The 16,564-nt window shown below is 38.2% G+C and overlaps 1 protein-coding gene across 1 annotated transcript in view; it reads left to right on the forward strand.

The window, feature by feature from the left end:
• The window catches only part of CC2D1B (coiled-coil and C2 domain containing 1B), a 41,873-nt gene that overhangs the window by 376 nt on the left and 24,933 nt on the right, over positions 1–16,564 (forward strand). The window contains exons 2-12 of the mRNA XM_007432956.4: positions 950–1,072; positions 4,584–4,716; positions 4,886–4,986; positions 6,377–6,493; positions 7,531–7,662; positions 9,632–9,938; positions 10,116–10,240; positions 11,182–11,257; positions 13,380–13,490; positions 13,780–13,910; positions 15,765–15,837. Of these exons, the coding sequence (XP_007433018.1) occupies positions 1,007–1,072; positions 4,584–4,716; positions 4,886–4,986; positions 6,377–6,493; positions 7,531–7,662; positions 9,632–9,938; positions 10,116–10,240; positions 11,182–11,257; positions 13,380–13,490; positions 13,780–13,910; positions 15,765–15,837 (1,372 nt within the window). The 5' untranslated portion in view covers positions 950–1,006. The remainder of the gene's footprint in view (positions 1–949; positions 1,073–4,583; positions 4,717–4,885; positions 4,987–6,376; positions 6,494–7,530; positions 7,663–9,631; positions 9,939–10,115; positions 10,241–11,181; positions 11,258–13,379; positions 13,491–13,779; positions 13,911–15,764; positions 15,838–16,564) is intronic.

Genomic DNA, 16,564 nt, shown 5'->3' on the forward strand with positions numbered 1-16,564 from the left:
GTATCTGAGCGTGTGAAAGCGTCTTCCTGAAATCGGCCTGGGTTTGAGGTCAGCTGGTAGGGAGGCTCTGCCTCTTGCGAGGAGAGTGATGGTTGTTTTATATGTGCAAGTCATCTGGTAGGCTTGTGATTCAGATGGGAGTGGGCAGGGCATGCCAAGCTGGTTGAACCCACCTTCTTTCTTTGGTATGAACGGCAGTGGCCGCCTTCTTTCCTGATATTGAAGGCCTAGGGGCTAATTTGAGCCCAGATGAGTTTTGGAACTGATTTTGGATGTGATAAGCAGTTCCTTAGGTAGGCAGCCTGGTGCCTTTTGGATTTCAGTGGCCATAATCTCCAAGCTGACATATAGAGTTATGCAAATTGAAGGCCAACATGTCTGGAGAGTAACCTAGTGGTGCCTTTGTGGAAGGTACTGAGTGTCTGCTTCCTACTCATAAACAGAAAGCCAAGCCTGTACTATATACTGGATCAAGCCATTGGGGTTCTGGATTTCCTTAACTAGGCATGCTGGCATTGACCTCAGTTCTCAACACCTAAACAGTTGTGTTCTGCTGTTGAGCTATAGCCCTACTTCTGACTGCCCACTCCCCAATCCTCGAAAACTGACAATATTCCAGTTTGGAATGTGGGAATCTTCTTTTGTTTTAGGGGCTTAAGATCATGATCTTAAAAAGATAATTCTGGCTTTCTACCTTTGTTAGAACAAGAAAATCCAAGCCATAAGTATGTTCTAGAAGCAAAGATGCCCATCTCCTCTGCTTGTGCTATAGTTAGAGGAAATAGTGTTAACAATATTTGTTTTAGAATTAAGATCTACAAGACAAAATAGCAGCAGCCTAGTATCTTGATGACTTTTTTCAATCAGGATGCGTTTAATTTTTTTAACTAAGAGTGTCTATATGCTGTTCTTGCAAATATATCTTGTTGTATTTGGATCTCATCTGTAGGTAGCTTTAACTTTCTGGACTCAGCAACCTGGCTTTGTTGGCTGTTGGTGAACCAGTATGCTTGGTAGAAGACCCAGGAAAAGCCCCCAGGCCAAGAGTCAAACAGGAGCTGTTGCAAAACAGGTATATGTCTTCTGTCAGCCCTGTGTGCTGTGTATCAATTAAGGCTGATTTCCTTTACACAGTGCCTGGTTTTATAACTGTGATTCAGAGATGCCATGGAGGACCTCATTCTTTGAGAAGTGGTGCTTTCTTCAATAACTCCATTTAAATTCATTAGAAGTTCACTTGCTGATAGGAGACATGCACTGATTGAGTTCCATGCATCCAGCCCTTTGCCAGTATCAGGTTTTCTTAGATTTAAATCAAACCTGACCAAAGCCTAGCAAGGGATTTATAGTACCACTGTCCCTTGTTAGGAATTTTGGTGTCTAATGAATTATTTTCTTATTAGGATTTTAGGTTCTTACCAGAATTTTTTAAACCCAAGGATATTGAGAAAATGGGTATGCTTGGTAATTTAGAGAAAAGTCTGTTCTTTAAAACACAGAAAAAATACTGAAAGTTTGACATTTACTGATTTAAATGTATTTGTTTTTCTTTGTTTTCATAAATTTGATAGTTGACAATAGTTGCTAACAGTGTCTTCACCATCTAAATAAATGCCAGTTATTTTATTTGGCTATAGTTGCCTGACATATAAAGTAATGGAACTAAATTGGTCAGTGCTTTGGAAAAACAAAAAGTACTTATATGATCAGAATGAAAAGGAATTAAAAAATTGCCCAAAGCAGCCTCTCTGTGAAACAAAATCTGTCAGTTTCTTACATTCATCATATACAGTATGGTTGTTCAAAGAAATGGTTCACAGTGTGCAGGTGAATGAAAGAAAACATCTCTCTTTGAGTTATTAAAGCAGCCATGGTTTTTGCAAGAGACTTGTTGCTGCTTAGAAAACAGTTCCATGCAAACATGTAGAGACAGCCTGGAGCAGCTTTTTAAGCAGCCTTGCAAAAGATGGGGATGCTTTCATGAGCACCTCTTTCTAATGTTTTATGCAACCTGGAACACGTTGTACTATGATCATAGCATACCTTGTTTTGAGTGGGATAAACAGAACAAATAGCCGTATTAGTGGGAGACACTGCGGGGGAGGGTAAAACTTCACAAGTGTTTTTATTGAATCTGATCTTATAAAAGAGGGAATTAAGAGAATAGTTAAATTTCATCCTTTTGATAGGCAATCCAGTAAGATTTGCAAAAATGCCACGCACCCAAGCTGAGTGTAGGATAACAGAGAGGAAGATAAATCTTGTACTCTTTGAAAGGGTTTTTAAACTTTAGTAAGAAAACAGGAGGAAGCAGTGCTTAGTGCAATTTCAAAACAAGGAAATAATTAGAAACAAAATTTGTAAATTATAGATAAAAGATAGTAATTTAAGAACATTGAATTAATAAACATAAATGTTTAACTCAGCATTTGGATTTTGGTCAGCATAATTAATTCAATTGAAGATATTGCGTTGGCTATTCATGCTAAGAATTTATCTCAACTGTTTTTGGTGGGTTTTTTTTTAAATAAGGCCTCTACTGTTTAGGAGTAGAGTTTCCTAAACTTGGCATTTTTACTTTTGCTTAAAATACAAATGTTAAAAATGAATGCAAGCTAAATAAATTGTTTATATTATAAAGAGTTTCACAGAATGTGAATAATCAACACCCATTAACTCTGTGGAAACTATAGTCCCAACAACTGGAGGATACCTTATCCCTGTCCTTTCCCATAATGTACGAAATCTGGGCCCAGCAGGAATATTTAGTTCAATTGCCTTATTCTTGAGTTCCAAAGGCAGATCTCTTTGTGTGGTTCCAGAATACATTGGAGTGTTGGGCTGACCTAGTACTCGATGCTTTGTAAAATGTTAACAACAAAAATGTGTTTTTTGAATTTCCTTTCCTTTGTGGTTACAGGAAGGAAACAGAATACCTTCTTGTTCTCTTTGTTTTATATAACATAGCAGACATGTAAAAAAATAGCATTAGTATTTCATTAATGGTAAATTTTGGACTGGATGCTAAATAGCGTGGTATTACAGTATGAGAATGAACCAGGGTAAACCTCAAATTCACATTTCTTCCATCTCTTGTGTGGCTGGAGACCTGACATTTTCATTTCCTTTTTGATCTTCTGTAGTTTAGTACTTTATCCAAACTCTCAAATGTGATTAAACAACTTGGCTTGTTTCCACTAACTGTAATTCAGATAAGCCATAGTTTGCCTAGTTCAGATGACATAGCAAACTGCAGTTAATCAAAGCAAGAAGCAGAAACATCCAGACTCTTCTTCATGGCCACTCCACATGGTGGTGGACGGGGTAGGTGATCCAATAGCAGCACTCATTTTTTTCAATCTTACAGTGCTGAACTTGGATAATGCCCAGTGATAAGCCATGGGTTATACTAAGCAAAATTAGCTAACTACCATTGTGTATGAACAAAGCCCATGTGTTAATTCTTGTTAAATGTTCACCAAGCCCTTTTATCACCACAGAATCTTTAAGTTGAACATATCTTTTGGGACTGTCTGCTCCAGGAACACCAAACAAAGTCTTCATTTCCCCTGCAATGGTTATAAAAACACAACAAGTTAAATGGGAGCTTGTTCTATTATATACTCATTATGTAAGCGAGGAGTGGAAGTGATGGAATTTTAAAATAAGTATTAAGCTCTCAGCAGAAAGAAGGAAAATATGTTGTACAGTTTTTCCACCTTAACAGACATCCTTCACTCCAGACTTTGAGAGGGAAGAGGCCTTAAAAAGAGATGTTAGGTTTGGATCTCCCAGGCCCAGAGTACAAGCTCTTAATGAAAGTTAAGAAATAGTTTCTGCTTCTTGCTCTGAACAGTTGAAAAGCAGAATAATTGAAGGAAAATACAGAGATATGGTTGCTGGAACTGTCAGGTATGCACATCCTGCTGGTGATGTTGGTTGAGCTGCAGCTCATGAAACTCTTTCAGTTTAAGGAATATTAGATTAGAGAACCCAAGAATCTGAACCCCAAATTGCCACTTACCTTAACTGGATAATTTTGGGTCAAATACTGCCTCTTAGTTTAAGCTAGCTCACAGTGAGGATATAATAGGAGGAGAAAATATACATCACTTTTTGCTCCTAGAAGGAAGGTCAGTATTAAAATGTTACACCTGTCATGTAATATATTCTTCAGAAAACCATACATAATTTTAATTGTTTTAAGTATTTCCTTTACTCCAATTACTTAAATACTTACTAAACTTGACTGATTAACAAAATAATGTTAAAAATAGAGAAAGGGTTTAAAAATTGCATAAATTTTAACCAGAACTAGTACGTGATTTAGTTGGGGTAGAGATGAATATGGTAGCTATGAAAGATAAAAATCACAATACCTTTCAATTCGCAGTATAGAGTTTGTTACCTTAAAGTGTTATAGAACTCTGTAAGCAGATGGCGTTTGTTATAAAATCCCTATTCCTAAAGTTTATACCAGTGTTGGGTGAAGCAAGTTAAAGCAGTCCTACCAATTTAATTTGTCCTGCATAGACATCTGTGTAACATGGATACTTCTCCTGTTCTTATTTTCTTGTCAACAGCTGGGTCTTTTTGTAGAGTTTGATCCTGAAGAGATGATACTAGATCTAGAAGATGATGGAGATCTGGAAGCTGAGCTAGCAGCGATTACTGGAGAGAATTTGCCTACTGGAAAAACCAAACCAAAAGGAAAATGTAAGGAGATATGCTGACAGAAAGAGAAAAGAACATTTGCTTGGGAATTGTATTTCAGCTGCAATCTTATGGATCTTTCTCTTCTTCCTTTCATTTATGGGAATTACACTTTGTAACTGTAAATGTTGAGTTCCTTTCCTTAAGCTTTCTTGGTTTTGATTTTCTGCAGCCCCTCTGCCCATGGATCATATTGAAAAGATGGCTGCTGAGTGCATGAAGGACGTGGATGAGGAAGATGATGAAGGTTTGGAGGAAGATACCGAACTTTTGGTATATATGGGAGTCTGCTGGAAGACTGTTCTTTTCCCCCCTTAGTTCTAAAGAGGCACCATCATTTTACACCATTTTTCTCAGACTCTATTAAACTTCAAATCTTTTAATCCACAACCAGAATAGAAATCAGTCCTGTTGGCTGGAAGATTATGGGAATGAAAGCCAAATTCATTGGGAATTCACCAGGATGCTTTATAAGGAAGATTGAATATCATAATACTGTACTACCTCAAAGGTTGTTTTTTTGGAGTATTGAGAGCGAAATGCAAGAAATTCTGGTTTGTTTTAAGCTACAGTAATTAAAACACAAGAATTTCCACAGTATCACATCAGATTAGAGCAAAAATAGTCTTCTGTAATGATGTTTCTGGGAGCCAGAAGAACAGAAGTGATACACATGGGTATATAATATAGGAATATGTAATAATACTACCATGTGTGCTGTAGGAGTAATAAATTTAGACATGATTTCTTGAATTTTAAGAAGAAAGTGATATGTGTTAATATTTCTGTTTGGTCTCACAACAAGCAAGCCTAGCTTAAGATATGAAACAAGCCTTGCTAGTCTTTCATGTGTCTGCAGAAGATAGTAAGGATGCAGAAGTGTGGGAAATTGAAAACTTACAAGTAGTGTTTTTCTTTCTGCTCTTTAGAGCTTTTTTCCCCTATAATATGTCTACAACAAACTGAAATACTTATCAAGATAAGATTTTGAAGGAAAGATGTTAGGGAATTGACATAATGTTACCATGATTGAGAGCCTGGGCTAGAATTTTTAAAAAGTGCAACTTTAAGAAGTGGCACATCTGGAATTCAATCTTGCAAAAAGGCTACTATTTAAGACTATATACAATTAATGTAGGGGCAGTTCTGGGAAATAACTCTGTGTGCTGAATTGTGGTACTTCATTTTATTGGTTGTGAATAGCATCTATAAAGGAGTTGTAGAGGTTCATAATTTACTGAAAAATATATTAAATGCCTTTAAATAATACATTTCACCTGAACGTAGAAAAAAATAATTCCAGAATAGTTCTCGCATTCCTCCCATGCCAAATACCAGGTTTTAACTAGAATATTTTTTTAGCTAGTTGAATTAACCAGTTGCATATTATATGATATGCTTATCAATATTGGTTTTTATAATTTCTGAAATAAAGTATTTTTTATTTCAGAAATTATTTCATCAGTGGCGCTTAAGGCAGTTTTTATTTCCATGTATTATGTTATTGCCCCTGCTGGTTAAGAATTATGGGTGCTGAAGTCCACACACCTAGAAGGCACCAGGTTTGGGAAGATATGTTACATTTTCTGTAGTTCATTCTAATATGGGACTTAAAATAGAAGTAGCTGTTCTACAGCAATAACTGCCATGGTTCTTACTCTAGGCAGAGTTGCAGGAAGTCCTGGGAGAGGAGCATGGAGGAGAAACCAGGGAGAATGACACAGAAACAATGGAAGTGTCTCCTGTAACCACAGAGCAACACACTGATACGCAGACACAGGTAACTGTGGTTGAAAGGAACAACATAATCATCTAGTTATTACCCCAAATTGTTCAGTGCATTCATCATATCATAAATATATTCTCAATCCAGTGCCCTTGGATACAGTTTCCATTGTTCTCAATTATTGGGTGTGTTGGCCTTGGCTAATTGCATTATAGCCCAAAACATCTGAAGGGCATGAGGTTTCCTATTTCTCTTTAAAACATTTCTGCCTTCTGTACTGGGACTTAGCCTTGCTGCAGCCTTTGGCTTTTGTTCTAAGGCAGTTTCGAAGTTCAAAGGCAAGACTATAGTTTTATTATCTTGATAGTGTATTTAGAGCACACCTTTTGGATGTTTGCAAATAAGTACGATCAAGGACCTCTTAAGATGTCAGCTTTCAAGCAGTCTGTAGGCAGTATGAATGAAGATGATCATCTCAGGACAGTCTCTTCTGTTGATGTGTTTCTTTGGTGCGATACTGGTGATTTTTCCTTTGAACCTACCCTGTAAATTCTGTTTGCTATCAGTTTTGATGATAAGCAGTGATGCTGATACTTACTTAGGCTATTAGTCTCTTGGCAAAATGTTTGTAATTGCCACCAATTCTTCTTGTATGACTGAATATAGTGCTTGCCTGTTGGATTTTCTCTCCCCCAACAGAAGGAGAGAATTTTGTAAGTAGACATAATGTTGAGAACTGAGAATGTTGCACCCTTGTTTCTACAGGAGAGAATAGTTCTTTTATATTCTAAATAACTGTGTGTCCAGCCTTTACCTGAAATGTCTGAGACTTTGATTCCTTAAGCTCTCCCTACAGTTAGCCTGTGGCTGCATAATTTCCAGAGGTACTCCACCTACCTCTCTGCTGCTTCTCTGGGCAAAAGGCCCAGAGGTGCCAAGGAACAAATGTTCTTCTGTTCAAGATGGTTGGTTTTACGTCTGGTATCCAAGCTGTGCGTGTTTGAAGTAGCAGCTTTGCACTAACATTTGAGTAGCCTATTTGGATCTTAGTCTTGTCTCCTTCATTTTCTCTTTTATTTTTCTTCTTTGAGATGACTCCTGTTGTTTCCAGTGGAGTGCAGAAAACAGTAGAAGAAAGGATAGCTAATTATAAGGCAGCAATACTGAACGCGAAGGAGGCTGGTGAGAATGCCAAAGTGCGACGGTATGAGCGAGGTCTCAAGGTATGTTAGATTATTGACAGAAGCACTACATTTTTCCTGTGGAGGAATTATTCAAGCAGGCCAGGAGTGTCACAGAATGTGCTGAGAAGAACAAAGAGCATCATGTTCATTTTAGTTTCATACTTCAATTGGATGCTAATCATATTCTGTTTTAATTTTGTACAGATTGAATTTTGGGGATAATTAGACATGTTAATATTTCTGTTGCATGAAATAAAAAGGAAATATCATAGGAAAGTATATTTTCCTTTGGTAGAGCTATGTTTAATGAATATTTCTCTGGATATTTAGTTAACCTTTAAAAATAATTGTAACAGGCACAATGTAGGCCATGTCTAAAAGAGTCAGATTGGATATTTGGTGAAAAAATAGAGGGAATCTAAAATTAGCTAAGGGTAAATATTAAACATTTGTCTAACATTCAAATAGTTTATAGGTATTTTTAGCCAAGTGTCACAAATTAAATTATAAGAAAAATATTCTTGCTTTAGAGCAGCTTTGATTGTTGCTGTTACAGTTTATATTTTCTGATAATTTAGATAGTCCCAGTTTTGCTGATGAGGATATATTAAGAGATCTGATATACATGTAGTTGAGAAAAGAGTGAAAATGTCTTCCTACTGATTACTAGTATTTTAAAGCCAGTAGATTTTATTTATGTAATTATGTATATTTATTTAACATATTTATATTGCCACCTATCTACCAAAGATACTCTGGGTGCCAAACAAATAAAAACAAAACAAAATCAAATCCATTACCAGGTTGAAGCTCAAAAAAATATCACTAGCAACATAGCAGATACACCAGCATCCACATCAGAGCTCCATTAGCACCCCAGCCCAAGTGCCTGAGGAATGGCCGGGTCTTCACAGCTTCTGGAAGGTCAGCAGAGTTGGGGCTGTCTGTATCACGGGGGGAGGTAGTTCCAAAGACAGGTGCCATGACAGAGAAAGGATGCTTCCTAGGACCCACCAAGTGACACTGCTTCACTGATGGGACCCGGAGCTTGCCTACTCTGCCTAATCTGGTGGAATAGACAGAAGCCATTGGGGAGAAGCAGTCATGCAGGTAACCTGGCCGCATGCCATGTAGGGTTTTAAAGGTGACAACCAGCACCTTGAATGCACCCAGAAGCCAGCTGGGAGCCAGTGAAATTCACAAAGCAGCAGTGTTATGTGGCGTACTATAGAGAACCCAGTACTGCCCACATGTATGCCCATGTAATCATGCATGAATAAATGGGTTTCCAGTTTTCTGTATGTAAATTAGAAATGTTTTCCTAGTTATCAGTGCTCTGACACCAGTGCTATTCCCATGGCAGTGTGATGAAAATTTGAGCATTTCACAGAGCAACCTGAAGTATCCATTTGAGTTGGAAATATAACTCCTAGGCATTTTAATGAATGCCTTAATCTGTACAGTTTTCACTTCTTTAGTTTTTGCTATAAAAATTGGTGGTGCTAGTAGCCGATTTCAATAGTTGGTTTCATCCTTATTTACCAGTTGGGATTCCTACAGTGCATGTAATTTCTAATTGATCATGTAAAGAATTTGAACTGCAAACCTGCACATACTGGCATTGGACAGACTTCTAATTAATTTGTATAGAACTTTCTTTTAAGTTCTTTGGTTCCAAAGAGTGCCAGCAGAAGCAGTTCAGATTAATACTTGCCTCATGGCTGTATCAGATCTTAAAGCAGATATAATAGACTTTCTGCATCAGTTTTAATACCTTCCCATTTAGTGATATCGTGAATGGTCAAGGATTGATTGGTTAGCTGTCTTAATATGGAGAAATACAGTTTACAGCTATTCTGAGATGCTTTAAAAATGTATGTTTCTTTTATTTGCTCTGCTTACAGTACAATATATGTTGCAAGTATATCTGTAGTGAATGAGCTTGATTAGGATATCTGTAAAGAGATGTTACACTTATCAGTTGGCATTATCTTGCAATCGCTGCTAGACGCTGGAATCCATGTTGGCTGCATTGAAGAATGGCAAAAAAGTGAATGAGGAAGAAATGCCACCACCTGTAGCATCTGGGAAAAGCTCTTTGTCTATGCCACAGACCATGCCTCACAGTGACTTGCCTAAAAGCTCAAGTGATCAAGGCAAAGTAACATTACCTGAGGAAGAAGGAAAGGAAGGCCTTGCAGCAGCCCATAAATTAAAGGATCCCAGTGATCAGCAGCTGTCTGTAAACAGAACCGCTGTCCAGAGTCAGGATACAAATACAGATGCTCTGGGAACAAAGGCTGCTTTTGAAAACAGTAAGTAGTTTTAGTTGATGCTTTTTCGTGAAGGATGAATTCTACATATGCACAAAAATAAGCCATGTTGCTGCTTTTCTCTTCTAGGGGTGGGAGGCAGGGACCAAGCTCAGGAGGAAAAAACTGTTGCTCTTCTATAGGATATGTTTTATTGGCTGGCTTTATTATGTTGTTTAGATTCCAAACACCTTGGCACACGGGCACTGCTTGTGACAAGAGAGAAGGAGTACAAATTAGCGGCACTGAAAGCCAAACAGAAAGGTGATCTTGAGAAGGCAAAAGAATATATGAGGACTGGGAAGGTGAGGCTCCATTATTCACAAGTCAAGGCAGCTTTATCAATCCAGAATTTGTGTTGGGCTTTTGAATCTTTAGGCAATTCTTCCCTGACTTCTCCGGTTTGATGCCCTCTAGATATTAAAATAATCCAGACTACAGAACCCCTCACTCCCAATTGAGGGTGAATTTGTGGATTGGTTGGTTTATTTGATATATAGGGTGTCCAACTCCATCATGAACTGACTCACACATGCATTAAGCTATCATTTGCTTAACATTCACTCATCTACAGTTAATTGAATAAACCCAGTTTATTTCAAATGGCTTTAATGAAAACTGTGTGAAGTTCAAACCAAGCAAGCTACGTTATAGCTTAGCACAATGTGTGAACCCAGCTATAAAATTACTTCTTCATTATGTATTAGTACCACTGTAGAAAAGTCATAATGGGGTAAAAACTCCTTACAGTCTCAGAATCATGCAGTAGAAAATCTATACTTGGTGTTTAGATGGAGTAAATAGGTTATGCAGACAGAATAATTTATCCAAATTAAAAGTATGTGTTTCACTTGGCTTTCAGCTGCCTGCTTATCTAGACATGATATAATTAGGAATTGTTTGCAAGTACAATGATACTGTAGGAGATAAGATATAGTGTACCTGTGATGGGGACAAATGATAGGGTCTAACTATCACAGAGAGAGGAAAAATAAGACTTCAGGCCAATAATGACTTTTTTCAATGAGTTTTTAAAAGTCCATATTGTTTCTGTCTTAATTTTTTAAAGCATGATCTTTATCATGCAGAAGACTAGAAGCTTGAGAATGTCTTACTTTAAATGGAAGTAGATTTTCAGGATTCTGAAAATATTTTGGGGTCCTATGTGAAATCACTGCTTTGTGAATTGTTTGGAACAGAGCATACAGATCTTTTAACCTTCTGAGACCTTATCTTTATATTTCAGAAATTTAGCCTAGTTTTAGAAGCACTGGATAGTGGGCAGCCAGTAGACCTCAGGAATATGCCTCCTGCCCTGGAAGGTAAGACATAATTTCTTTTTCAGCCAACACAGTAATTAAAAGACAATGGATAAAGTATGAAGAATGGCAGTAGGCCACCTTGCAGTCAGATACCTTCAGATATACTGCCATACAAACCCTGAGAATATGAAGCCATTGGATTTTCAGGTTTTAAATTTTCCAGTAGCTTACAGTTTGGTTTCCAGAACCTAAAAGTGCCTTTGGATCTACCCAGTAAATATGGCTAGTAATTCTTTTCATCTGTTTTATTAAGTTACTTTGCAAACATTGTGCACATGTATGTTTAAAACCCTTGCAAAAAATACTATATGGTTCTTATTCCCCTTATTTTGGAACCTGAATTAATGTCACTTATACTGTGTTGTTTTCCTTACTGAACATTTTTCTGGTTAATACATTATTATTGGATTTGGCATTTTTATCCACCTATTGAGTCCTTCCCAAGGACCTGGGACAGGCAGACGTTGTTGTTTGATAGTGTTAAAGGTATCGGCGCAGGATGTAAGCTGTTCCAGGTAATGCTGCCTTTTGCAATTGACTGATGGTGATTTTGTCAATGCCGATGGTCTTCAAGTGGTACTCCAGATGTTTTGGGATTGCATCCAAGCGCCTATTACTGTTGGTACTATCTTTGCTTTCTTTTGCCACAGTCGTTCTATTTCTATTTACAGGTCTTTGTATTTTGTGATTTTCTGCAGTTCTTTCTCTTCTATTCTGCTGTCTCCAGGTATTGCAATGTCCATTATCCAGACTTTTTTGTCTTTCTTATCAACAATTGTTAAGTCTGGGGTGTTGTGTGGCAGATGCTTGTCTGTTTGAATTCAAAAGTCCCAGAGCACTTTAGCTTCTTCATTTTCTATTACTTTGTTTTGTGGTCCCACCAATTCTTGCTTGCAGACAAATGGTATTTCTTGCAGATATTCCAATGCACCATTGTTGCTACTTTGTCATGCAGTTGTTTGTAGTCAGTCTGTGCGATTTTCTTGCAGCAGCTAACTAGGCGGTCCACTGTTTCTTCAGCTTCTTTGCAGAGACGGCATTTGCTGTCTCTTGCTGTCTTCTCAATTCTGGCTTTGTATGCATTTGTTCTTAAGGCTTGGTTTTGTGATCCAGAATTAGCACCTCTGTCTTTTTCTTCAATTTTCCTGCTTTTAGCCATTGCCAGGTCTTGTTGTTACCTGCTTTGCCTGCTGGTTTTTTGTGTACTGGCCATGTAATCCTTTGCCTTGCCATGTCTTTTTTCTATTCTTCATATGGTCTTTCTTGTAGGCCGGTTTGGTCTCTTCAGTATTCAGTAAGTCTTCATAGTGTACCAGTTCAGTGCTGCTTCTTCACTGTCTTTGGACTTGATTTGTAATAGCAGATCATTATTTCTTTGTTTCCACTCTTCATATATTTGTGTGGGTAAACAACTTTTCTTCCAGTAGTCCTGCAGCTGCTGGCCCTGGTTGCTCAGCCAACAGTCCTGAGTCCTGTAATCCACTTGTCACCAGAAGTCCAGGAACTAGAACACCTAGCATGGTCCTTGTTGACCCAGGTGACAACCGATTCGGTATAGGTTTCTGTAAGTTACGTCTCACCATATTGTTTATGGGAGAGACACTCTTTGGCTCCTCTAATGAGACCTGTTCAGTGTGGTTGAACCTCTGGCGTAGCTCTCATCCTCCTTGGAGCATGCAAGCTCCACAACCTATTCATGGATATGCCTAAGCCTAAATCTGGGTACCTTGTGTTTTTCAGTGCTCAGAAGTGTATAATCTTGTACTTCAAGTATGCTCATTACTTGCCTCTCTTTCCATTGCTGTTTTGTTTCCAGTAAACTTTTCTGGTTTTCTTAGTAAACAAATGAATATAAGCCATTGCCTCTATTTCAGATCCATCCAGTTGTAGCTGCTTGGTCAGCCAACAAACTGTTAAAAGTTAAAGGGCACATTTGGATGTTTGGTAGATAGCTTTTTAAGTAGGCTGTTTTAATCTCTGATGTTCTTAACACTGATTTGTTTTCCTGGAGTCTTATTAAATTTTGCTGCAATTAAACTGAACTGTTTACTACTTCACTATTTCCTGGCTTATTGTGAAATGTGGCCAGACATTTTCCTGGTCTTTATAAACACTTTTTCAGAACTTGAAAGTCCAGAAGAGGTGCAGTTTCCATCAATACAGACCCCATCTGGACCTGTGGAAAATTCCCAGCTAGTAACTAAACCAGATTCTCAAGATTATGAAGATTCAGGTGAGATGTGTCTTAAAGATATGGCCCTGTAATGAGTTATATCATTAAGATTAGAAACACAGTTGCTTTATTATTATCATTATTATCATTATCATTATGGTGGTGGTGGTGGTGGTGGTTATGGGTACCTTTAAGGGCAACCTTAAAACAAACGTACTGCAAAGATTAAGGCTTCTTTCAGTTTTTTTTCTGTCAATAAGTAATAGTGGTTTGATTATAGCAAAAAAAAAAAGAGGTACACATTTCATGACTGTGCTCTTATGGTATGTTTTTTGCATCCATTTCATAGGTTCCCAGCAGCAGCCAAAAACAGTGTTAGAAGCTTTGCAGCAGCGGTTGGAAAAGTACAAATCAGCAGCAGCTCAAGCCAAAGCAAATGGTGATGGTCGGAAAAGTAGGATGCACGAGAGAATAGCCAAGGTTAAAAACAAAAATAGGTGTAGGGGTTGGGTTGATGCCACCAATAGCTCCCTGTTTCTAATGTCTTTTCTGTGAGGCATTGATTTAGCATCATGGGACTCATGTTCAGCAGTAGTTTTCATGTGCTATCACCAAAATATAATTGGGAGGTTGTTTTCTGTTTTTGTTTTTGTTTTTTTTAACTTCAAATCAGAGTCTTGAACTCTGATTACAGGTAGTCCTCGACTTATGACAGCAATTGGGACCAGAACTTCTGTCGCTAAGCAGTGCGGTCATAAAGTGCAACTGTGTTGCTTAGTGATGGCAATCCTTGCAGTCCCAGTTGCCCTCATTAACTGAACCCCACAGTTGTTAGGCAAGACAACTTCCTGTCAGCTTCCCACAACCAAGTCAGTGGGAGAGTCAGCAGGAAGTTGAACTCTCCGGCAGCTCACAAGCAGGCAGGCAGGTAAGTGGCTGCTGCTGGGTGGGGGAGGGCGCAAAGGTGCGAGGGAGGTGCGGCAAGGCTCAGGGAGGGTACGCAAGGGTGTGAGGGAGGTGTGACAAGGGTCAGGGAGGGTGTGCAAGTGGCAGGGGAGGCGTGGCAAGGTTCAGGGAGGGTGCACGGGGGTGTGCAAGTGGCCAGCACAGCATAAGCGTAGAGGGGCTGGGGAAGGGTACATAGGTGGGGGGACTTATCCCAGCAACTTGCAACCTTCCCTGCTGGCTTCCCCATTGACTTTCTGGGGAAGCCAGCAGGGAAGGTCACAAATGACAATCATGTGATCCCAGGGCACTGCAACTGTTCATAAATGCAAGTGAGTTGCCAGGCACCTAGATCGCAATCACGTGACTATGAGAGTGCTGGGACAGCTGGAACTCTGAGGACTGGTTGTAACCACCATTCATTCAGCGCTGTTGTAACTTTAAGCTGTTGCTGATTGAATGATTGTAAGTCGAGGATTACCTGCATGCAGACGAGTCCATGCAGTTATTTAGGGAGCATTTTCAGAAGTGGTTTGCCATTGCCATCTTCCTAGGATTGAGCTGGTGATTTGCCCAAGGTTGTTCAGCTGGTTTTCATGCCTAAGGCAAGACTAGGACTCAGGTTTCCCCTCTCCGAGGCAAACACCTTAACCACTAGACCAAACTGGCTCCTTTGTTTTCTGCACGGCACAACATAACTTGGTATGAAAATCTGCTTCCATACTGAAACTGCAATAGTGTATGGTACCCACTCACGGAAGAGTAAGTTCCATTGAATTCATTGGGTCTTAATTCTGAATAAGCAAGTATAAGGACACGTGAAATTAAATTGCAAAAAACATGGGTTAATATTTTTTGCCAAAAAAGCACAGTGATAATTGTGTACTATGCAACAGAAGTATTTTCCTAGATAGAGCTGCATGCAGAAGATACATGATCAAATTGTATGTTTCAATGAATGTCTGAGTGAACAGGAGCTGACACAACTTGTTCACAATACAGTGTTAAATATAGCATCTTTCTGCAAATTTGAATGCATACTTATTATTTAGATGAAGTTTACATATTCAAAATAAGAAAATAGTGAATATGGCAGGTGCAGAAGATTGGACACTCTTCCAACTGATTCAGTGCTTTTTTATTTTTTAACTATACTATGTAAAGATTGTGTCAGCTTCTGTTTACTTAAAGATTCATTGAAGCATACAATTTGACCAAGGATACCTGATTTTTGCATGCAACTGTATGAGAAATACTCTTCTCTCTTGTTACAAGACAATTTTCAGAAGGTATATTGGCAGCAAATGAGGAATAAATATGTATTTTCCCTCTCTTAAAAGAACTATTCTGTCCCTAAATGCCGAGTCTAAACAACATCTCTGATTGCAGCAATATCAAGATGCCATAAGAGCCCATAAAGCAGGAAGAAAAGTTAATTTTGCTGAACTACCAGTTCCCCCTGGTAAGTGGAGAACTATCTGCGCATAATGTGAAATATCCTAGCATAAGCATTTTCTCTGTACCAGAAATGTTCCAGCAGATTCTGCCCTGTTTGTGAGACTGAGGCAGCATTATAAAATGTGCAGAAAAATTGCCTGTTATCACCTCTAAACCATGCGGATTGTTTTAACAACAAACAAATGCTTGAAAGTTTTGCTTCCTTAAAGATCTTCATCTTTAACGTACTTTCAGATATTGTGAAATTTGTAATTACCCAAATCAACCCATCCTGCTCTACTGTTGTTATCATTGTGAATTTTATGGAAATCAGAACTGTGAAAAACCCTTCATATATGTGAACTGGAGAATATATTCTTTTGAAATAAGCCATATAAAGCAGGCTTTGTAATTCACATTTGCTCATATATTTCATTCATATTCCAAAGTTTGAAGGATAAAGTTGCAACACTAGCATATTTTTAATGGGATAATCACAAGCATTATAGTACAAATGGGTAAAATTATAAGATAGAACAAAATTCTGTCCTACATCTAAAACCATATAGTTAATATGGAAAAGTTGGCCTATGTTTAAACATAATGCATGTAGAATATCATTCCTGATTTTCAGTATTCATATTTTCTTGTTTAGTGTAAATTAAAGTTCAGATTCAACCTAATTGCTGTTTTTGTGTGTGTCAGAGCTTTTCCAGAGATGATGATAATTGTTGGGCATTGTCTGTTTTATG

Source organism: Python bivittatus, unplaced genomic scaffold (assembly GCF_059951505.1).
Source record: "Python bivittatus isolate LINGU-HERP-01145 unplaced genomic scaffold, Pbiv_v1 ctg000700_np1212, whole genome shotgun sequence".
NCBI lineage: Eukaryota > Metazoa > Chordata > Lepidosauria > Squamata > Pythonidae > Python > Python bivittatus.